The sequence below is a fragment of the Diabrotica undecimpunctata genome, chromosome 5, assembly GCF_040954645.1.
Source record: "Diabrotica undecimpunctata isolate CICGRU chromosome 5, icDiaUnde3, whole genome shotgun sequence".
Taxonomy (NCBI): domain Eukaryota; kingdom Metazoa; phylum Arthropoda; class Insecta; order Coleoptera; family Chrysomelidae; genus Diabrotica; species Diabrotica undecimpunctata.
The window spans coordinates 35,207,902-35,233,811 of NC_092807.1; the positions used below are offsets into that span (position 1 = coordinate 35,207,902).

General features: G+C 32.3%; 1 protein-coding gene across 1 annotated transcript in view; it reads right to left on the reverse strand.

The window, feature by feature from the left end:
- The window catches only part of bru3 (CUGBP Elav-like family member bruno 3), a 540,316-nt gene that overhangs the window by 246,996 nt on the left and 267,410 nt on the right, over positions 1-25,910 (reverse strand). Inside the window, exon 4 of the mRNA XM_072531874.1 lies at positions 16,892-16,971. Within this exon, the coding sequence (XP_072387975.1) occupies positions 16,892-16,971 (80 nt within the window). The remainder of the gene's footprint in view (positions 1-16,891; positions 16,972-25,910) is intronic.

The following is a 25,910-nucleotide window of genomic DNA, read 5'->3' on the forward strand; positions in this document are numbered from 1 at the left end:
TACATGACATAATCCTAATAGTAGGTAATTTGTATCTTTTTAGCACTTAAGTAACTTTTTCCGAGACCTGACGATGAACATTGAACAGTACGGTTAAGTATTAAAAACCTGTGTTCTAAGGGACAACAAACTGGTTGTGAGTATGTCGAATATTTATTTCTTTGACTTAATTAAACTGAAAAAAAAAAGTATTTAACTCTTTTAAAAAATACGATTTATGGCTATACTAGGCAAGATCTACGAAAGGATCCTTAAGGAGAGACTCGTAGAATTCCTAAACAAACACCAAATCACCCCAAATTTCAAATTTGGATGCAGAACTGGTCACTCTACATTGATTGAAGCAGCATGTTTTAGATGCCAAACGATCAATAAACATCACAGAAAAGAAATCGGCATTTTGGGGAGGATTTAATTAGGACATGGAACGAGATACCCCAGAAATATATTGACCACTTTATCAGAAGCGACCTCTGTTCATTCCAAGAATGTGTTTTACCACAGTAATTGATTTTCCGTGTAAGTTGTTTTAATCATTTTGAAACTTTGATCATTTGTTTATTTTGCTACCCTGTATAATTGTACAAAATGTTTTCAAAATATAATAATTTATAATGGTTTTTTGGACTTCTACATTACTTAGTATATTTAAAGTACTTGTAAAATCATCGTTAAAACTAGATGCACCGTTTGTATTATCAGCAAATCTCAATCCGATCCTGAGTCTCGCTCTGTTGCTCTGTTGACATTTCGACATAATATTAATTAAATAATACTGGGAATGGCTGATGAATTCGCTTTTTAGCTTTGGCAGTTTATAATTAGGAATTTTGATAAGTTTACAAGAGGTGGAAATTATTTTAGATGGAATTAAGGGGATGTTGAATATAAGACTTGATGTTTGATGTCAAATAAATAAATTATTTTCAGGATTCTTACGCCGAATTAATTAAGATGTCGGCATAGGGAACCAGAAATCTAATTTTTAAGAAATATTTAAAAGGGTGAAATCGTATTCTGAAGTTAATTTTCGGCTGCTTGTTGTTTAGACAGGAGACGTCCTACCTGTGTTCTGTTGTATTTTGTATTGTAGCATTTTTAGAATTGTAAACTTCAATTATAAATATTTACGTTGAAGCTCTTCCTTAATTTAATTTTAAGGAAAAGAGCACTCAAAATAATTTTTAAACTTATAAATCTCATTTCCTAATCATTGTTCAAGATCATTTACACATACTTTTATCAGCAGTAACAGACTTTAAAATAAACAAATGTATTTGAAAGATACAAGAAAAATAAATGGATAGTCATCAGCAAAATCAAAAATATGACAAAAAAAAACAATATAACAGAACATAATTTAAGAAGATGAAAAAGGTATTGACCAACAGAGCAAACTCTCCTTTAATAAATTCTCTTTTATGGCTTGGAAGCATGGACAATAAAACAAGTGCATCTAAAAAGTTGGCCGCTTTTGAATTTTGATGTTACAGAAAAATCTTATGAATATCTTGGACTCAAAATATGTCAAAAAAAGAAGTTACTAGTACAATAGGAAATAAAGCTTAAGTAATATTGACTATCAAAAGAAGAAAACTTAAGTACTTAGGCCATGTTATGAGAGGGCAAAGATACTCTCTAGATTATGCAAGGCAAAATTCGACGAAAGAGAAATGGGAGAAGACGAAGAATATCGTGGCTTAAGAACTTGCGGTAGTGGTTTGAATCCAGTAGTGCAAAACTATTTAGAGCGGCAGTCAACATTGTCCGCATAGCCGTGATGATTTCCAACCTTCGATAGAAGACGGAACTTAAAAAGGAAGAACAAAACGCTAAGAATTTTGTTAAGAAAGCGGTTATTACGTAGTTGAATACAGTGGTGAAGGAATTTTACAGTGTCTAAACAAAGAAAGAGAGGCTCTTAATTCCATAACAAGTAAAAATTGGAGAATTTTGCCCACGCCACGTGATGAGAAATTTTTAATATTAATGATTTCATGTAAGCATTCATATTAAGAGACAAATAGAATAAAAACTTGATACTGGACTACGAAGAACCTCATGATCCTCCGCCAGTAATATGAAGTCAGCATCACAACACTTTTTTGGGTTCGCTGCCGACAAAGTAAAGATCATGCGACTGGTCACCGATGTTCTTGACGCAAGACAATTAAAGAAGAAGAATTATTGTTTATTAGTGTAGATAAAAGAGAGATAACCAACACATTGAATAGACCAGCTCTATGGTTTCTAGTTTTTATCTATCTAAACAAATAAAGTAAGCTATACGATAAACTAAAGAACATATAGCTTGTTGCTCTGGAGCAATGTTTTATGTCCAAACATCTACGACTGGTTAGTTAGGTTAAATGGAAGGTTTTCTCTCTTCAGTCCTGACCCCTGTAGAGAGTGTAGTAGTCATTGTAATGTCATGTATTGTCCGTCTCCGAAAATTTCTGTCTCTGGTCATTTCCTTTAACTTATGCATAGTTCTTTTGCATAACTTTGTAATTTGGTCGATCCGTCTTGCTTAAACTGAATAATTGTGGTTTAGGATCACTGGGATGTGGCAAAACTGCCCATTTAAGGCTAGTGCGGCCAGTTCCCCTGTTTATTGGTAAATTAACACAGTTTAAAGTAAATGGGAAGCTGATTTATGGTAAGTACTTATCACATCAAACCTTCAGATGTGACTAGAGACACGTACGTACGGCCAGTGTCATGGTAATTTTACTATAGAGCAGTCTAACGAAGTTGCATTAGAATTTCTAGCATTAGTAAAATTTTTACCGACAAAACGACTGATCTCGAGGGGACACACTCCATTTGGGTAGTTACCAAAAAGTAAATATTTACCAATTTCACACTAACATGAGGTGCCAACCGTGTTCTCTGTTCTTTTTACCGTATATATATTTTATGTTTATCTTTGCCAAGTGAACCAGCGTCTGCGATGAGCGTCTTTCCACGAGCTGAGAGATGTCAACTTTATAACATTATAGATATGTTAAGAATATTAGAGGGACGTTACCTGAAAGAAAAAAATGTAGGCAAAATCAGGATGTGATCATAGATGGTATGAAAGAGCTAAAAATCTAAGAGTGGAAGCTGATTCGGCCAGAAATAAAATGGAGGAGATTCTGCATAAGTTTTTAAATAATTTCAAGAGGTTATATTATGTATATATTATATATTATATATTATATATTATATATTATATATTATATATTATATATTATATATTATATATTATATATTATATATTATATATTATATATTATATATTATATATTATATATTATATATTATATATTATATATTATATATTATATATTATATATTATATATTATATATTATATATTATATATTATATCATAATCAACACAAGCACAATTCCAGTAAGCGAACGTACTTTATTGATATTACAATATTTATGAAATCAATATCGGTCATATTTTAGAATTTTTTATCAGGAACACTATCGTAAACAACTAAAATACCTATTTTATAGTAAATTATAAACATTTGAGTAATAAACAAATAACAAACCTCACACTCACCGATTGTTAAAGGAAGATTATACGCTAATGACTTAGTTTTATTTGCCAAAGGAAAAAACTCTACATCTATTCAAAAACATTTACAACAAACAATTAATCAGTTAGAATCATGGTCTAGGACTATCGGATTACAATTTTCACCAACAAAAACTAAATGTATTTTATTCACACGAAAAGCTAACATCTCCACATCTAAAGCTATATAATCAAACCCTTAGTTTCACAAATAATATCAGATTTTTAGGTATGGTTTTCGACCAAAAACTCACCAGAAAAAAAACATACAGAAGAACTTAAAAAATCATGCCAAGCAGGACTAAATTTTATGAAAACTATTTCCAGCAAAAACTGGGGAGCAGATCAAAATACACTATTACATGTATATAAATCTTTAATTAGATCCAAACTCGACTATGGTGCGATAGTTTATTCATCAAGTAAAATATCAGTATTTAAAACATTAGAAACTGTTCAAAACACAGCTCTATGAATAGCTACAGGTGCGTTTCGAACGACACCAGTTGAAAGTTTACAATGCTTAACAGGAGAACCACCACTAAGTTTACGATGCAAATACCTTTCTCTCTCATATGGTTCTAAAATAGCTAGTAATAAAGAACACCCTACTTATACCAATACGTTCACATATCGATTTCAAGACACTTTCTCTACAACAAGACTAGATCCACCATTTTACGAAAGAGTTAGAAGAAACCTTCATGACCTACATCTTAAATTTCCTGAAATTCTCCCAACAAATTTCCTAACTTCTCCACCTTGGTTAATACCAATTCCCAAGATTAATACTAACCTTAGTATATATAAAGAACGTGAGACTATAACAGACCTGATCAAACAATCATTCTTAACAGAAATGGAAATCACTATAAGATATACACTGACGCATCCAAATCTTCAGACGGTGTTGGTGCAGCCATCCTTACACCCAATACATCCTTAAAATTTAAATTCAAGCCCATTACTTCGTCATATACTGCGGAGTTGTTTGCAATAGTACAAGCACTTATCCACATAAAAGAGTCGAAACAGTCCCCGTATCTCATAATAACCGATTCACTAAGCTCACTTCACACTATTAAACGTTTATATACCAATAATCCAATTGGCTCACATATCAAATCAGAAATAGAGATTCTAAATAATAATAAGATCACTGTTGACTTCATGTTTGTTCCATCACATTCAGGTATACAAGGAAATGAAGAAACAGATGAACTAGCACGTTTAGCATCCTTCAGCCAGGACTCCATTCTTATTATTGAGGTTTCTTCAGATGACTTTAAGTCAGAAATAAAACTGAAGTGTTAAGTGCGTGGCAAAATAAGTGGAGTGCATCACAAAATAAACTGAAGGAAATCAAACAATTAGTGAAACCGTGGCTTCAACCCACAGCGAATAGACAGGACCAAGTGAGAATAACACGTTTGCGACTAGGACACAGTAACTTTACACATAAACACCTCTTTACGCGAACTGTGCCGCCAATGTGTGAAAATTGTCAAGTAACACTCTCCGTGAAGCATATACTAACTCAGTGCAAAACATATGAAGCAGCAAGAAAGAAGCACACTATACCAAATAATATAAAGGAAGCTCTAGGAAAAAACATGAACATTAAAAACACAATAAGTTATCTTAAAGACTCAGGACTGTATCAATTATTGTAATTTTTTCTAACTTTACCTGTATTATATAATTTAGGTCGCTAATAACCCTGGTGGTTACAGCGTAAATAAATAAAAAAAAAATAAAACAAACCTTACAATTTTATTAAAAATGTATGTTACAGCGAAAAAGATATTCAAAGAGTGTTTTTTAATGATTGTTTTTTAATGCTTTTTCCAATAATTTACAAGCAAGAATGTTGATTGCAAATAAAAAATATAGTATTTATTTATTTATTGAGCTATTTTAAAAGTAGCTATGTTATTTCTAATTAATGGAAGGATATTTTAAATAAAAGTTTTAATGCATTAGGTAAGCTTTTAAAATGTAAGGTATTTCCGTTTTTCTTGTGTCTGTCCATTTATGCACGTAATGGAGTGTTTTTTGAAGTATTTCACTGACTTTTCTTTTGAATTTATTTTCTAATATTAATTGGTGGCTTGTACTTTGGTATTTCTAATATTAATTGTTCGCTTTTGTAAATTATTCTGAATTTAAACGAGACTAGAGCATTAGCGCTGAAAACCTGCGAACTTAGTATTTAGACTAGACGATTTTTTATCTTGGCAGCACCAAGGTATAAATACAAAAAACTATATGCTTCAATTTATTAATTAAATGGTAAATTAAATGAAAAGTCATTGGCTCTTTATTAAAAATAAATAACCTTGAAAGAAAGTCAGTATACTACCATGATACATGATACTTTTTCAGACTAGACTTTTTTCTTGGCTTTCCTCAGAATTTATAATCAAATGACTGACAAGAAGGCGTTACAGTTATCACTAAATATGATAAGATGAGCAATACTATTATAGATGAATCATATAAGCTGCAAAAAAAAACACCAACAACTCATTAATATTATCTGAATTTTAACTTCCGTCAATTTCTGTCTTAAAAAATATCAGTAGTTATCGGCCTCTCCCATAGAGCTATCAGATTATCCCACCCTATCTATAGATCTTAGGCTATAAAACAGCAAAAACTGCACTAACACCGTAATTCATACCACCTTATTAGAAACACTTTGAAGTCAAGTTGTTTCAAGAACAACAAAACTAACAAGGTGAAGAAGAATTATATGTCTCTTCTCTATATACACTGATCCGCAAAAGTAACCGGACACGTCAATTCTAATGTTTTCCCCTTTTAGTTTTGTTGAATTGCCCTGTATAAAACTGTATTAAATATATTTATCAAAATATAAATTGCTTCAATTCAATCGTTTGATATTTTCAACAGTCAAAAAGTATCATTTTTTGTGGCTGAATTTACTTAAAATAATGCTTGTTAAATTGATTGAATTCCTTTTTGATGCATGTTAACTGCTATAATAATGGTCGTTCCATTTGATATATCGAAGATATACTTAACGTTCTGAGAAGCACAATATCTAATGCTTTACAAAGATTTTGTCAAACTGGTTCTTATTTAAGAAGACCCTTATAGGGTAGAATAAGATCAACAAACGCAGTAGAAGTGCTTCAAAAGCGAACAGTTACTGCTACATCTTAGACTAGGAGAGTGGTAAATGCTCATGATACTATAGTTTCACCTCAAATCGCACGGCGTAGATTAAGTGAACCAAATTTATTATCTTATATACCTGCTACAGGCCCTTCATTGGATGCAGCTCATCGAAGACGCTTAGAATTCTGTCGTACTCATACAAATTGGAATATGGAAGATTGGAGAAACGTTTTGTTTACATACGAATCTTTTAGAATACAGTTTGGTGATGGTGATATAATGATATGGGGTGAGATTTGTTTGGAAGCACATACAGATCTTGTTATGTTAGTGGCAGGTGCCCTTAATGCTGACAGGTAAATTAGAGAATGTCTGGAAGAACATGTGTTATTTTATATGCATTTTTTAGATGAAAATGTTCTCCTAATGCAGAGTAATGCTCGGCCGCACATAGCCAGGATAACAATGCAACCCTTTACAGATGTTGGTATTCAGTTACTACCCTGGCCTTCTGTAAGTCCAGACCTTAACCCGATAGAGCATTTGTGGGAAACCATGGAAAGGGTAGGTAAGAAAAATTAGGGCTAGTTTGAAACCGTGGTAGCGTTATAACATGCGCTAATAAACGAATGTGAAAATACCGCAAAACGAGATTGCTGCTTTGTTCCAGTCTATGCCGAAAGGGATGAAAGCTGTTATTCGAGTTCGAGGTGGCAATATCTAATGTAATGTATCCATATTTTAGAAGTTTTTTATGATTTTGACTTGAAAAATATTTTACTCAAGGACAAAATAAATGTAAATTTTTATTTGTTACATTAGTCCATATTTTGAAATTTGTTTATTTTATGGTTTGTTATTGAACAAAAAATAAAAATAATTTATTAGAATTGAAGTTTTTCAAATATTTTTCATTTTGCTTAAAATAAATAGTGTCAGGTTACTTTTGGGGGTCAGTGTAAAAAGGTTAACAGAACAACTTACAAATCGAACAACTCGTGTCAAAACATAATATTATAGCTAAATAAAAAAATCGCACGTGGTATAAAAAATTTGGTGCTTAAGCTACGATGTGGTATATATTGGACAAACCACTCAGCTGCTTAACTCAAGAATACGTTCTCACAAATATGACAAAAACAACTTAACAGCCCTGACAAAACATGAAAACGAAAAGAAACTAAATTTAATTTTGACAAAACTAAGATCCTGTAGCCTAGAGGAGATATAAATATTTTAAAATGTTTAAATTTAACGTCTGCTACAAATAGAAATACGCAAATAAACATTGAGAACACAATTCTTTAAAATGTCAGCTAAAAGAAATCATTTACGTTAATATTTTGTTACATTTTATGTCTATTAGAAATATTTCGATAACTTATTATATTCCACGATGTGACAGCACATCTCCTGGGCTAAAGCTTTCGAACTCATTAGATTGTAGAGAAAATTCGATTTCGTGGAAATTTTTAGAAAATCGCATTTTCGTTGAAAATCTGTCCCAAATCGATAAAACCCTATTAAGGGATTGTAACCGTTGAAAATGTACCTAGTGTACGAACGCTTTATATTTCATTGAAATATTTATTTCACGTTTACTTTACTTTTACAGCAGAAATATTTATGTTCTAGAAAATAAATATCGCATGACTCTTTTGTGCTGCACAAAACTTTTAACAGATTTAAGGACAGCTAGACTCCGCAAATTGACGACTAAGTAAAAAACGCATAAAAAATGTACTATGTAGACTTGAATCGTCACCAGAAAGTTAGAAGACTTAGAAAACCGCTGCAAACAATATTTATGGATGTGTAAAATATATATACTAAGCTAATTCTTTAAATACATGTTAAACTTGTAGAAAAAATAAATAGTAAATCTGCTTGTAACATTGAATGTTAAATTATAAGAAAAACCTACAATTTGGGTCTATAAAATATTTGAGAATAAAACCCAGGGAGTGCAAAATCAAAATATTTCAAAAGGACTTCACACGATCCTCCTTCAAATAAACGAAATCGTTCTGAAATTATAATTCCTCCATCAAATGATCCTTCTAATAAATAACTCCTTTCCTCCTCCTAAGTGCCTTCTCTGTTGAGGTTGGCGATCAATATGGCAAATTTTTCTCTGTTCTGGGCTTGATGAATTAATTCATTTCCTCTTGTGTGGATTCAATCTCGCATGTTTCGTAGCCACGATTTTTTCTTTCGTCCTATGCCCCTTTTACCTCTTTTGCCCCCTTTAAAATAACCCCTTTCCAGACCCAAAATTTAGAAAAGTCATGCACAGACATAGGAACCATTAAAGTAACTGACGATATACAAAATTCAACTAGACCAATATATGAAGATACGTCAGTAACCCATTCAATATCTTTTGAAATATTATAGTTTATTTTTATGAACGAGAGAGTAATTAGCATAATTTTAACTGGTAGCTCCAACCACTCCATGGATGTGCTCAAGATTAATTGAAAAATTACTTTGAATAATTGTAAAAAATAAATGAATTATTTCAGTGTTATAAAGTGTTATGTGTATGTAAACAAAAGTGACCTCTTTTATCACACACTATATTAGAACTGACTGGCCTACATTAAAAAGGGGTTTTAAAACATTCACATTTTTTTTAATTTGTAAAAATTACAAAAGAGAAAAAGAGTTTTTAAAACCGTCTAAGGTATGTTAAATAGATGAATAAAAATATTAATATAAAACTTACAGCTACTTGTTACAAATCCAAATCAGATTCAGAAGATGAACTTTCAGAACCAAGATTTATAATAACTGGCTCGATCATTTTATCAGTAATATTGTCCAGCTTCCACATTTTGTCCTCTTCTTTAATAGTGTGATTTACTGCCTTTTCCCAGTTTTCAGGTTTTACATTATTTACGGCCTCCAAAAACAACTGTTTAACATCATGAATTTTAAAAGTGGTATTTTTTCTTGAAACTTCACTCTTTATCTGTGCCCATACCAGTTCAATCGGGTTTAATTCACAATGATATGGTGGGGATCTAAGTACTGTCATTCCACGATTTTTGGCAATTTCATCAATTTCGTATTTTTTAAATTTTTCTTTATGAAGGGCACACAACGAATAAAGTTCCTTTCTTATAGATCCAGGATGGTACGTAATATTTTTTGAACTCAGCCAATTCTGCAAGTCTTTTTTTAACCACTTGGTTGTGGGCAGTCCTTCTATAAGTCTGGAGTGATAACTTGCATTATCCATTACTATTACACAGTTCTTAGGAAGAAGATCTATCATTTGTTCGAACCATTCTTGAAAGACATCAGCGTTCATGTCTTCATGGTAGTCACCGGTACGAGTTGATTCAAAAGTTAATAAACCACCTTCAACAAAACCGTCTGAACTGCCAATGTGTACTATTATCAGCCTGCGTCCCTTTCCTGATGGTGGGTTTAAACCAGTAGATAAGTTATTTACAAAAGCGTGCCTTTGACTTGTAACAGTTTCATCCTGCCAACATTTATTTGGTGTATGACCCTCGTTGATCCATGTTTCATCAAGATAAAATATTTTTCTTTTTTGGTTTCTCATTTCCTTTATGGTTCTTAGAAAATGTCTTCTCCATATGACAATATAGCTTCTTTCTAATAAAATAGACTTTCTGGGATTCTTTTTCCAGCGGAAGCCTATTTCTTTTAAAAGTTTCCATAACGTACTTCGACTCATTTCTGGGTAATCCTTATCATCTCGAACTGAGACAAGAACTTTATTCAATGTTGGAAATTCTTGTCTAAAGAAGAATTCATGCACTTTCCGTCGAAGTCCTTCTTTAAAATGATATTCTATTTGAAATTTTGGTTTCCCTGGAGCATTACGTGGCATTTGAAAACTACCACATTTCTCTTCTTTAATAACTCTGTAAATCGTAGCTTTCCCAACACCAAGTGTACTGCTATCTAACTCAACGGTCTCATCAACACTTTCACATAAACGTTTGTCTGTAAATGATTTAAAACAATTAAATATTAATGTTTTTTCAATAACTGTAAAAGGAACCAATTTTTCGGCGTTTACACGGCACTTCCAAATTTTCCATAACACTAGTATACACAATAAACTGCACCTTGCAACTAAAGTACCTACTTTTAGTGAACTGTTAAGAATTTTGAATACGCCACTTGGACCTTCATACAAAATGGAAAAACCCACTATCACATTTTCTGTGGAATAAGTTTAGAAGGTAATTATCTAGTCAATTACTGTCGTAGATTCCTGGAATTAAAGAATTAAATGTTTGATTGTTGAAACCCTTACTTCGTGGAATGCACTCATTTCAGATAAAATAAAACGTTTTATTTTATCTAAAGAATTAAACTTTATTTTGCAAATAGGCAAAGAATTAAACTTTATTTTGCAAATAGATAAAATAAAACGTTTTATTTTATCTAAAGAATTAAACTTTATTTTGCAAATAGGTAGGTACTTATTAAACTTTTATTGGTTATATATAACCAATAAAATAAACATCTTACATTTCTTGCAAATTCATTAGTACCTGTTAACCTCCATCACTCCGACACTGGCAACCTTATTTAGAGATTAGTAACCCTCACAACTATTGTATTCTATTCTGCTCCAACCTTTATACCTGGTGGTCATACTCAATTTAAAATTGTTTTCCTATATACTTCTGTAAACTTGTTGACAAATATCTGTTTTTCATTGAGTCACCCGTATCAACAGTTTAGGGATTTGCATACATAATTTATTGTTTTATTACTCTTTCATACATAATAGTTTACATCAAATCAACCCCAAATAAGCGTATACATCAAATTATTCTATCTCGTCTAAATATAGGCCCCACCGCCATCAGCTATAAAAATCTGATGGAGAGTGAATTAAAATCACAGTACTACGTATGTGATATTGTGATCAGTATTATATAAATTGTAAAACTTTAAATTGTACTATGGCTCTTTGTACAATGGCCCTTTGAGGTTGAGGCATAAATAAAAAAAATATTTCAAAACTGTTTACAACAGATATACAGATCCACATTCGAATGTATGTTCACTTAAAAATGAAATCCTTTAACATCGACCTAGTGTCAAAATATTTAGTACTTCAAATATGTAAGGGTTATTTAATCTCGTTATGTGGCTAGTTTCAACTAATCTTAAGATGCAAGTATTTAAAGTCGCCTCATATTTCGGTGAGAATGTGTAAAAAAATATTTATTTGTAATAAAAGCAGGTAATAAAAAGCTCAGCTACATGATGAAGAAACTACAAGAAGAATATACCAAGGCTGGCCTAGATATTAACCTCGCGAAAACAGAGTACCTATCTACAAGTGAAGAAGATATAGAAGATCTACAGATTGATGACAACGTAACAATCAAAGGAAAGGATAAATTCAAATACCTGGGGTTTATAATCACGAAAAAGGCAATAACAGAGGAAGAAATTACACAAAGATTAGGACAAACAAGAACAGCAATCCGACAACTTAACTCAGTATGGTGGGATAGACACCTAAATATGAAGACAAAAACGCAGATTTATAAAACATTAGTGCGAGGTATTATGACATATGGGGCCGAAAATTGGATCATAAACAAGAAAAACAGCAGTAAGATAATAGCAACAGAGATGGAATGCCTGCGAAGATGCTGCAGAGTAACAAGAATGGATAGGAGAAGTAATGACGAAATAAAGCAAAGAACATCAATAGAAACAGACATACTAACATATATAGAACAAAAAAGACTAAAGTGGTATGGACATGTAAGAAGAGCTAGCGACAGCAGATGGATAAAGAGATTAACCGAATGGAGCCCCATAGGAAGGAGGAAAAGAGGACGACCCCGAAAATCCTGGATGAACGAAGTAGACGACGCCATGAGTAAGAGAGGACTAAACGATGGAGAATGGAACAACAGAGAGAGATGGAAACGGTTGAGCGAGGGAAAGCAGTGAATACTGTAGAATCCCTAAATATATATATAAAAATTAAAATAAAAGTACTTTACCAGGAGTAGTTATTAACTGCAAAATTATCAATGACTGAGATGTACAATAATACAAAGTTTTAATATTCTCATCGATATTTACATTCAGATGTGCCTGGTATTATGTTTGAAAATATGGGCAGTCACCCAGTTGAAGTTATCATCGAACTGTTGATCAGTACACGTGGACCAAGAGCCAATGAAAAGATCGGATATCGCTATTATGACAAATCATAATGCGTTATCTTGTATTGGCAAACTCATACATTCTTCCGGTAAGATATAACAATATCTGCCTGACCGGCCGAAACCATAAAGTAGTTTATCCGAAAAAATTTCGTTTTGACCGCCCAGTGGTTTACACTTGGGTAGTTAGGTATAAGATTTTATTTTTAAATCAGCGTAATCAGATTTTGCGAAACAAGAATATTTTTAGTATAACCATAACTACTACAACGTTCAGTTAAATTCAAATAGTGAACTGCAAGTGAGTTTGGTTGTGACTTTATCAGTGTTCTTTCTAAACTTCTTTTACCATTTTACGAAGATACTTTTTAAAATGTGGCGTCTGCGGTGTGATAATAATTCTGCAGCTAAAGAGCCAGTGTAACTCTCTAATCAATTGGAAGATTTAAAAAGCTGTGTAGTAAAACGTAAGTAACATATTCAATACTTTTCTGATGATGCCGAATGTATGTTTATGAATGACTTTGTTCTGAACTATCTAAATCATGTTTTTTAACCAGAGTGATCAAAGCAACCTGCTACAAGATTATAGGAGAAACATCTTCTGGACAGAGGAGAAAGGATGGTAGCAAATTTAGACAAATAGAACCGTACATAGCTACAAAAATATAGACAAACCCCAGACACCAACGGAAAGTACTAGAATAATTTCTTTAAGAAACAATTATATCAGACAGATAACGGAGTATCAAACAATGAAACGAAATGTTGTTAATTAAATGAGACCTGATACTCATGACAGGACAGAGAACTATAATTTTACACTGCGGTGGAAAAAATAGATGTATCGAAGATGTATTATTAATATCTGCAAAAAAACAATTAAAGACGCGTCTCTAGATTATCATGATGAGGATATGGAAAGTTTAATTTTTGAATCATGGTTTGAAAAATATCTTTTTTCGAGATTACCTAAATTTAGTATGATCGTCGTAGACAACGCATCATATCATTCAAGATTAATGAGAAAATTCCAAATATTACTTGAAACAAATTATAAATTCAAGAATTTTTATTTGAGAAATATTTGTACTTTGAGGCATCATATAGAAAACAGCAATTGTTGGAGATTGTTTATAGTAGACACTACCAGAAGTAATATGTTGCTGATAACTGTACTCGCAGTAATGGGCATACCGTGCTTAGACTTCCTCCTTATTATTGTACATTGAACCCAATAGAGTTAATATGGACTCAACTTGAAGGAAATATAAGAAGAAGAAACGTGGCTCCTAAATTTTCGTCTCCTGTTCTACAGTTAATTAGAAGAGAAGTCACAAAGATCACAGCAACCAACTGGAAAAATGTAATTAAACATGTAATCGTAGTGAAAAATGACTATGTTAAATATTTACCAGCATTAACCAAATTAACTATAAGTTTAGAAGATACGAGTACTACTAATGATAACAGTGATTCTGAGTAGATTAGTAAGTATTTACTTCGAACTAGGTGTTAGTTGAAACCTTTATTTTGATTGTCATTGTAGATATTGAGGTACTAAGCCTTGTAATTAAACTTTATAGAAAATGAAACTTTTTGGTAAATAAAATTAAATACAAATAATAAACTTTTATTTAACTTAAAATTAGATATCTACGCTACTGTTCAGTAGAGTACTGATCACTCTAAAATTGTTGCTGCTAGTATCTTACTCGCTCTTGTTCCCCTATAAATTTTCCACTATAAATAAACCACTGGAATTTTTCCTTTCAGTTTTTAGAATCTATTACATTTACTACTTTTCGTAGATGACCAAGTCGTCTTTGCACAAAACAGGCAGGATATGAAATATATGATAAGGAAGTTAAAGGAAGAATATGAGCTATAAGGACTCAAGATAAACGGGCGTAAGACCGAATACTTATGTATTGGTTGCAAATATGAGCTTTAGTTTGAAAGAAGAGTTTAAGAATAAGAAAACAAGAGTTACAAGACTTTTAAGTATTTACCATTAACCAAAGGAAAAGGGAGTGTAGTGCTGCCAATGTCAACAACAATACGAAATAAAATAAGGAAAGTTGAATTGGACATTATAACAAGATGTCAGCAAATCAACAGAGGATGGAATAAGAACAGAGCAAATATGAAACAGTATGGAGATAAAATGCTCAACTGCAAAAAGTTGAGAAACGGTGTGTACAAGAATACAAGAGCTCAGTACCGGAGTACAACGAATATTGTACTGGGATCCACCTGGAAAAAGACACAGAGGAAGATCCTGCTATAAGATGGAGAATTTACAAAGAAAATGCTATGATAGATATATATTTCAGAGAAGGTAACGAAGAACACGGAAAAAAAGAACTGCTGTGAAGCACGAACACAGCAAACTCATAATAGGAAAAAACTACTTTTTTATAGACACCACGTCATCTAAGGAACCAAAGTATAGACGATACACACAAGAACAATAGGTCAAATGCATAATGGAGAATATTTACTGAAAAAGGTGTTTTAAGTATACAATATTAAACACACTTGATACAACATTGACATTAACGATAGAGAAACAGCAGCTCTTTTTATACCAAAACATGAGAAAAATGAATACAAACACTTGGTCGTAGAAGGTTTGAAAAAGAAAACCATCAAAAGAAACAGTAAGAAGTAGTCCTAAAACAGTGTGGAAAACTGAAACAACTGAAGTGATACAAATGTGCGGCAAATAATTGTAGACTGTTATGCGAAAAAGACAGCGAGGAGAAGAGATGCAAGAAACGCTAAGGCTGTAACAAAACAGCCCATACATGAGGTATAGAAAAAAAGTGAAGTATTAAGTATAATCTTCTTCTTCTTGTAGTGCCTATCCGCTTCGAATGTTGGCGACCAGCATGGCAATTTGAATTTTGCAAATTGCTGCTCTGAAAAGATTTGTTGTTGTTATGTTGAACCACGTACGTTAATTTTTCGGCCAGGAAATCCTTCACCTTTCTGGTCCTCGTTTTCCTTCTACTTTTTCTTATAGAATGAATTACAGCAACCCATACTTTTCGCTGTTCCTCATGATGTGACTGAGGTATTCGATTTTAGCTGTTTTTATTGTGATTAACAACTCGTTTCCTTCTTGCATTCTTAATAAAAAGGTCCTGATTAGTAATGTGGTCGGTATATGATATCTTCAGGATGCGAGAATAAAGCCACATTTCGAAAGCTTCAAATTTCTTGCAAGTAGCATCTGTGAGAGTCCACAACACAACTTCGTACAATAGTACAGGCAAAATATAACATCGTAGAAATCTAATGTTTATGGGTACTGATGAATCATGCCATTTTTTGAAATGCAGATCTTGCTTTTTCGATCCTATATTTTATTTCTAGGGAATGGTTCCAATTTTCATTGCTTTTTGTACTAAGGTATGTGTATGTTTTTACTCTTTGTATTGGTTGACCATTCAACATTATTCTTTCGATTTGCTGTTCCTCCTTAGAGATCATCATACATTTTGTTTTCTTAATGTTCAGTGAAAGTCCATATTTTTGACTCACTTCTGTGATTCTATTCATTAACTCCTGGAGGACTTCATAACCGTCAGCGAATACCATCGTGTCATCTGCGTATTCTGGCTTCATTATCCTCGTGTCGTCTGCGTATTCCGGCTTCAACATCCTCTACTGTTTCATGAAAGATTTCCTCAGTGTATATTTTAAACAGCAAGGGTGATAGTATACATACCTGTCGGACCCCACGTTTGATTCTGATATCATCGGATTCTTAATTTTTACAACCAACCAACAATGATATATTGTTTAAAAATTAATCAGAAATATTTTTCAATATATTTGAACTTATCTTAATTGAAATCTTTTAAGTAAGTATAGCAATGGTTTTTTTTATTATCTACCTACATTTTATAAACGCTGTATGTATATCTTTATTAACCGCGAAATATAATGCCAAAAAGCTCCAGGTAAAAAATCTGACTTACCGGCATAGTTTGACTGCCGTGCAAGCTATTAATGGCCGCCTGTGCTTCTTGATGTGAGCTGTATTTCACAAAAGCACAACCTGTAACAGAAAAAAATGACATCATAAATAAGAAATGCCGGGAGGAGATTTGCGAAATAAGAATTTCAAATTTATTGTATGGGGAGAGATTTTTCAGACTCTTCGCGTAACATTATGTCGTGACCCATATTTTTCAGCGAAGGAATGCAAGGATGCATTTGAAATAAGTGGAAAATAATGGCTGTTATATCAAATTAAAGTCGAATGTAGTGTCTGTATAATCTGTAATTCTATTCAATTTATAAAAATAGGTAGGTAGCTGAACACAGAACAAGTATTACATAATTTTTTTAAAAATGGACGATATATGTATATCAACATTTTTAAAACCGACAGGATATTTGCGCTTGTTTTAGTAAAATATGCATGATTAACTTTAACGGATCTCAGTAAATGCTAGATCCGTAAAAACATGAAAATAAAAACTGTAGTTTTAAGAAATCATAAAAAAATTCATAAAATTTTTAACTAGAATAGACGTAGATTTACAGTACATACCTAATGATTAAATATTATAGAATTTCTTTTTATAGAGAAACATTATACTGATGGTCAAACAAAATACAACACCTAAGGACAAATCGTTTTTAAAATATTTATTTATCTTCTTCTTCTTCAAGTGCCATCTCCGCGGTGGAGGTCGGCTATTATCATAGCTATTCGGACTTTTGAGACGGCTGCTCTGAAAAGTTCATTTGATGTACATAACATTATATGTTATTAAAATAACAACATATTTGTAAATTTATAACATTTAAAGGGTTTTCACCCATATATTTTAGTGGCTCATAGCATGTACACTTTGTTACACTGATGATGGAATTTACATTCCGAAAACGTTCTGTATTTGTGATATAGCCCGTTTGAGTATTTTATTTATATCTTTTACTAAAAATTTGAAATAACTTTTTGTTTTTTCAAGGTGTATTTCTCTCCACGTGTAATATGTTCGAGATATTCTAATTTTCTTGTTTTTATTGTATTTAAAATTTCCATTTCGTTGTTCATCCTTCCCAGAACCTCTTTGTTTGTGACGTGTTCTGTTCATGATATTTTCAGAATTCTTCTGTATAGTCGGTTCGCTAAATTTACGCGGGTTTCGGATTAACAAAATTATGCTAATGACTCATTGATAACTAGTTGCAGTAAACGACTTCCCAGAAAATTAGGTAAAAACTGCATTAATGGTCATATTTTAAAATACATTAAAATAACATTAGGGTAGGTATAAATTTGTTACAATATTGCAGTTGAATTGATTCTTTGCCAGTGTTGACATTGTATGTTTGGTGGAAATATTTAAAAATGCCTAGACGTGTGTTAGATGTAGATAGTCTAATTTGTAGTGTATATAAGTATTTTACGGATGAAAAAGAAAATGGCGGTCCTTTAAAATCGGTAATGTCTGTTCAACAACGCGTATGTGATGCTCTAGGAATTAGTGAAACCAAACTAAGAGGAGTATTACAAAATCGCAATAATGAACGGCCGAAAGAAGATCACCGAAAAACTCGCCTATCATTGAAAACGAAAGATATTCCAGATGGAAAAAAATTTGAAATTCGTGATACCATTTATCGAATGCGAGCCAACAAGGAACATGTGACCTTAAATACAATTCTCTCGGAATTAAAAGATAGAAAATTTGACGAAATTGGCAGAACAAGTCTATGGCAAGGGATACATAATTTGGGTTTCAAATTTCAAAACGAGGATAACAGAAAAGCCCTTTGTGAAAGAAGTTTTGTTTTGCATAAAAGAATTAACTTTCTAAGAAAATATTCTAAATTAAAAGAAGAAAGGGCAAATTTTATATATTTAGACGAAACATGGATATTTTCTAGGGGTGCAACCAAAAGAATATGGCAAGATGATAACGTAAAGTCTATCAAACATACTGATGGAGAAGGGAAGCGACACATAATTTTACATGCAGGAGGGAAATCGGGTTTTATAGAAGGTGCTGATTTAATATTTTCATCTAAATCAAAATCAAGTGACTATCACGATAATATGAACACATAAATGTTTGTAAAATGGTTACATGAAAGACTTCTCCCAGGTTTAAGTGAGCCCAGCGTAATTATTTTAGACAATGCACCTTACCATTCTGAAGTATTAAACAAAAGTCCAACGAATTCTTGGACTGTTAATAAAATTAAAGAATGGTTGACAAAGGAACATATACCATTTACACAACATATTTTAAAATCAGAATTATTACGCTTGGCAAATATCCACGCAAAACCAAAAACCTTTGTTGTGAATCAGATTATTGAAAGTTACGTTCATCAAGTTTTACGTCTGCCACCGTATCATTGCCACTTTAATCCCATCGAATATATATGGGGAATAGCAAAACAATATTATGACAACCATATTGGGCCTAACGGTTATAGCGACGACGCAGTTCGGGAAACTTGGCGAAAGGCACTTTCAATTGTAACTCCAGAAGTGTGGTGCAATTGTATATTCAAGTGCGAGAAACTAATAGAAGATTGGTGGACTCGTGAAAATAAAATAAACGAAATAAGTCCAATCATAATAACAATTAATGGTGATGACAGTGATGATGATGACGATTTTGATATTTTTGATGATAATGACTGATTTTCATTTTTGTTGGCAAGTTAAATTTTTTTATTTTTCATTAGAAATTCTCTCCATGGAACAAATATACATAGACCATATTTTCTGTGTGAAGTGTAATATAAAATTATTATTAGGTTTATATTAGCCACATTAGACTCCATTAATGAAGTAATTCTCCTTATTATACCGTCAATTATATAAATGATTTTCCATTATTATTTAATTAAAAAAGTTATGGATTATTTTTCATTTCATTTGACCAGTTGATATTTCCCCAAAGAGCAGGTAATTAAAACTGGGTACTTACAATAAAATTTTTAATCCGAAACCCGCGTAAATATAGCGAACCGACTGTACACTCACTGCTCGAATGATTCCAGTTTTTTCATTGATGTCGCATTCAAGGTCCAAGATTCCATTCCATATAATAAAGTCGAAAAAACATAGCACCTCCCCAACCTAACTCTTAGTTCCAGTTTTAAATCTCTGGTACAAAGCACTCTTCTCATTTTGTTGAAATTTGCTCTAGCCTTTTCTATTCTGATTTATTTTTGGAAATTATTTATTTATTAAAGTATGCAATATAATATTCCTATTATTTGATAACATTAGAAACAAATTTGCAACGTCATTTTTGTCAAAAAATTAATAATGGTTGGCTCGTCCTTGATTTTCTATACACTCAGTTACTCTATGGAGCATTGATCAATTTAAGTGGTATATCATATTGTTTGGAATACTCAACGTTTATATTGAAAAGAACTGGCACGTATTCTGATCCCGAGGAGAGCCCATAACAACTTGAAACCTCCTGTCTCGACCCGCCGAAGTTTTAAGGCAATTCTGAAATTCGTCTTTAAAATGATTTGTCAGTGCTACTACCTAATCGTAGCATCACGACAGCTACAATTATGTCAAAAACCAGCCTCGTTCGACTTTTTCCAAGATTCATCCATCGATTTTGGTATAAATAAGTTTTCACTAAAGTTTTTAGGCACAATACATGGGTCTAACGTTCTCTGAATTTTTATTTAATTTACCATATTTTAAAAATGTCGGTTATCTAAGCGAATTTATTGGGAGGATCAACACAGCGTAGAATATCAGTGGCTGTACTTTATTTAAATCAGTCTTCAACCTTTTTTATGTCAAAAACATATAAGAGACTATGTATATAATATATTTCCCATTCAATATTTTTAAGTTTTTGTATTGTATTAATGCTTAAGACAGGATAGTTTTGTAATAACGTATAGGGACAAGAATTACAGAGCAGTTGCAGGATTTTTTAATATTGAGTAGTTAAGGGAGAATAAGTTCAACGAATTATACGTTTATTCTAATTTGTTAATCAAATGTAAAGTGAATAAGTGAGTGATCAAATCACCCTATTGCTTAATCCTTAACCGGGCAAAACATTTTACTTACGTAACCGGGCAACTCGGGTCCGTTGGGCCCACCACTGTTCTTGAATGTATTATTCATATTTACCCATATGTTTTTAAGATTATTTGTTGATTTTTTATTAAAGTTAAATTTAAATTGTCTAGATTAAAAAAAAAGGTACTATTATAGTATGCGGTCTACCTCGAGGGTGCGATCTGCATAAAGGTAGATCTTGCTTTTGTAGAAAAAATATTTATTCACAAGTATTAAACATTTGGAGCCAAATAATGACTTAATTAATAAATAAATAATAAAAACTTTTGTAAATCTATCAAGCCATTTTATTTGAAAAATGGGGTTTATGTTTACGCATACCTTGGAAAAAGATTACGGTGTTGTTGCCTTTCATTATTTTTTGAAAACTCTTCCGAGAAAAGATTTTGGTAATAAGCTCATGTATTAAGTACCGACAAAAACAATATTTACAAAATGAATAAAACGCATAAGTCAGAAGAATATTATTACAGTGGAACGTCGATTATCCGTCAGGGCACGGGCCAAGGGTATGACGGATAATTGAAAAGACGGTTAAAAGAACATTTAAAAAAATTCATAGTATAACTCTCAAATTTTATTTGTGTTTTATTTGTCAATATAAGAGGGATTTATGTTAGTACAGTCGAATCAATTTAATTTAAAATATTCCGAAATCTTTGTTTGTTTTATTGTTACTTCACATTTTGCAACGGATGAATTTCTTAATCGACGTAAAATCATCAAATCTACCTTATTTGTTTCTTCTTGCCGAGAATTCCACTCGATAAATTGTTGTATGTGCGATGCAGCTTCTCTAGCTTCTTTACGCAAATCTTTGTGAGTTGCAATCATCAACATCACCACCGTCAAAGTCTGTGTCAGCTTCTGAATATGTTTCGTCCGCCTCTGTTGCCATTTCAACGATTTTATCATCTGTCAGCAGTCGATAGCCGTTTGCGTCCTCATCACGAATTAACCATTCGTTTATGTCATCTTTAGGTAACGAAAACAAAACAGTTGATTCAGCCTTAACGTCATTTGTTACCGCATCACGCTCGGCTGTCACGGGGGCACAAGATGAAAATCTTGTGTTGATTCAGGCCATAATTTATTCCACGCTCTTTTCAGCGATATTTCCGAAACATCAGCTTAAGCATCCACAGCATTGTTGACTGCATGTTTTAAATTGGATTCTTTCCAGTATTCTGGCAAACAATATTCCTCTTCCATAACTAGGCTTTGAATAAATTTATTTCTGTATCTTTTTTTGAATGTTTCAATAACCGATTGATCCATTGGTTGTATCAATGATGTTGTATTCGCAAATGCTTTGTAGTTTAAACCAGTTTCATCCGCATTGAACACTTAATCGCGTGTCAAATTATATTCATCGATCATAACTTGAAACTTTCTTTTATATTTGTCAACGACTTCAATACTTGCGGCGCTCAATTTTTCAGCTTCGATTTTCAGTTCTTGTATACCGTAGTGATTTTTGAACTTTTCCAAGTAACCGCTGCTTCCTTTGAATGAAGGATCGCCATTCAATTTAATGTTGAAAAACCACGCTTTTTCGGCAACAATTGGTCCAGACAAAGAAAAACCTTCGCTTCTTTTTTAAACGAACCACAAATACAGAGCTGTATCGAGTGATTCATTCGTGGCTTTTTTCATTGTCTTACGATGTTTCACCAGGCCATCCAACGATTCCATTTGCGAACCATACTTTTCAATTCCTTCAGCATTTTTCTTTAAGATTGTTGTTCTCGGAACATCATACTTTTTGCTCAATACGATAGCAGAAACACCTTTCTTTCGTTATGCAATAATTTCTATTTTTTTTTTTTTCAATTGACAAAGCAACACGTTTTCTTTTTGATGCTTCAGATGTGGAAGGCTTCATTTTTCAAAACTTAATGAATTAAAGGACTAAGTGACACAATCAATGTTCGAATTTGAATCAAACTGAATTATGGTAACACACAGATATTGACTGTAATAATTATTGTGCTGTGGGTTTTTATTTTCGGCTTGCGATTCTAAAAATAGAACTCTAAAAGCACGGTATCATTTATTACTACCTATTTAAATTGAAATTTAATTCAGAGCCCTTAATAAGAACAAAAATTATTTACATAAAAAAATGTGGTGGTGGCATAACTGCACGTGTATATTTCAACAAATTTCGTTGGGCTGATCGCAATGCTCAAACAAAATGAATTTAGGACTAAATTTTTACTTAAGTAGTCAATATAACTTATGTATGAACGCTGACGGTTAACAGAGGCGACGGTTAATAGAGAGACGGATAATCGAGGTTCCACTGCATTTACTTTTACAAATGAATACTTTGTCATATCAATTTACTATTTTAGTTGGGACTAAGCCATAAGATTAGCTTATTCCCAACTAAAATAGCAAATTGATATGACAAATTAAATTATTAATAGGTAATAAGTATTAAGTTAAAAAAAAAACAATAAAAATAAAAAAACCATAGATTTTTTTACCACTTTTTTAATTATACAGTGATTGTTACACACATTTCTACTGCATATTTCACAAATTTGTTTTTGTTTTCTCTACTTTTTTGTTGGGCACATGTGATACCTTGTTAAAACTGGAGGTTTTCTTAGTTTTTGCTTTTTAGTGTGTGGATCAACTATCTGTAAGCATTTTTCAATACACTGTTTTGTTTCCCAATTTAGCCCCCTTGATTTTCTTTTCAAAATTTGAGGCATTACTAGTTGTTCTGCTGTCGTTGTATATAACAATCTTTGCTTTTCAATTTTGGTTTTGTTCCATTTTGGATGTAAATTTGTCCAAGTAATAAATGAGGCTTCCCCAGCCACGTCTAAAATATTCATAAAAAATAACCATTTGGTCTAGCGTTTCGACACTACATTTTGTACACACCTTTGTGTGGACCTCTGCACAGTAAGCATTGTGATGCATGGTAGACAGGACTAGGACACTTCTTTGTTTTTTTCGGAACGCAGGAAACAAGAGATGCTTTTGAAGTAAATCCGAAAATTGAAGATTTCTCTAAACGGTTCTTGTTTGTAGAAATTCCCGAGGAACAAATCTCTTATTTTTTTTCACTGTGACAACAAGAGTTAGTGAATTTGCCAGTAATTCATGTACAATTTTTCGTGATATGCCTGATGTCGTCAGCCCAACATGTAAATGGTCTTCCTCTACTACGTTTGTCTGCTCTGGTCCTCCTTTGTAGCTTATAGCTTTGTAGAGTCGCAATATTTCCAGTTTTCTATCCCCAGGATTTTTTCGGCTTCTTTATTTGTACACTTCACTATTTCGTCACAATTTTTTCGTCCACAAACAAACAAAAGGAATCAACAGGATCATCTACACTTTGAACAGGGGCTAACATTACTTTGTGCACTTTGCTTTTTATTATGTCGCAGGATCGCATACGTCCTGTCCGTTGTGGTTGACTCTTCCAGTTAATTTCATTCTTAGTTTCAAAAATTATACACTCTGAAATCTGGGAACTTGTAGCTACACATTATTCTTCATTATCACCCAATACTACTTGCTGATCATCCTCTTCACTTGCTTCCGAAAGATAATCAAAGTCACTTTCAATTTCACCTACTTCAGGAGATTCTTCATCATCGGAGTCTCATAAATTATTAGCAATATCTTGCAGTTCTACAGCTGATAATGGTTTCGGGACATTTTATTCGCACCATCTACTTTCATTGTAATTAAATATAATTTTAGGAGCTTAGTTGTCGACACTAACATCGATATCAAACGACTGATAGCAGATGCATTATGATTCATTATGAACAATGATTATTAGTTTTTAAAATTCATTTAGAATAGATATGACACCTATTGTAAGCATTTCTTTGATGTTCACATCAAAGAGATGTTTACATTGTTTGTTACATGTTTAGACTTGGAATGACGGAATCATAAAAGTCGTTTAGATAATCCACAAAAACATTACCTGACTGCCAGATTAACTTCTGTAACAAAGATTTAGACTTTAGGTATAAATACAAATAGGACCCGACGCCCATTTACGTGACAAAATTATTTCGAAATAATTTCAAAAATGATAATGAATATTGTGAATAGCTCATGACTATGTTAAAGAAAACATACTTCTAAACAAATTCAGTGATGCAAAAAATTCAATAAAATTTTTTTATCAGTTTATGATAAAAGAATTGGCGTTTTGGTGCCGTCGGACCCACTTTGCTCGGATAAGTGTTAAAAATCAACTAAACATAAAAAGTATTATACGAAAAGTAAATTCTCTGCATTACAGTCACACATTTATGTTATTCGAAGAAGCTTCTGTTATCGTCAAAGACTCTACTTCATAAGTTTGTATGTATAAAGACACTAATCATCAACTTTGGGTTAAGGCCAATGAGAAGTGAATGAAATGAGAAGTGACTAGTTTATATATAATGTAACAAATGATGCTCAGTTTAATATAATTACATATTATGTAATTTTTTTTACTTTGTGATGGATTTTCTTACCGTATTTACATTTTCGACTTTTATGGTGGTTTTAATAAATATTGTTTCATAAATTAACCTTATTTTCGTTTTAAGTTTGCTGTTTCTAGAGTCCTGTCCTACGTGTTGTCGTTTATAACAGTATATTTGATGTCAGATCTAATTATTTATAATCAACCAAGTACTAATACGGTAAAATTGATATTTTTCGTTAGTTTTCGACATAGTATTGAGTTTTTTTAGTGCACATTTAAACCACATAATTTATAAAGGGGAGCCTGCATGGCAACCTTTCAATATAAGAACACTTTAAATATTTATAATAGTAGGGGACCCTGATATTTTGACAGATACATACTTCCCTTTTGTGTTCGAGGCTCGGTTGACTTTTATGGGGCTACAAAATTGACATGTATCAAACTATGA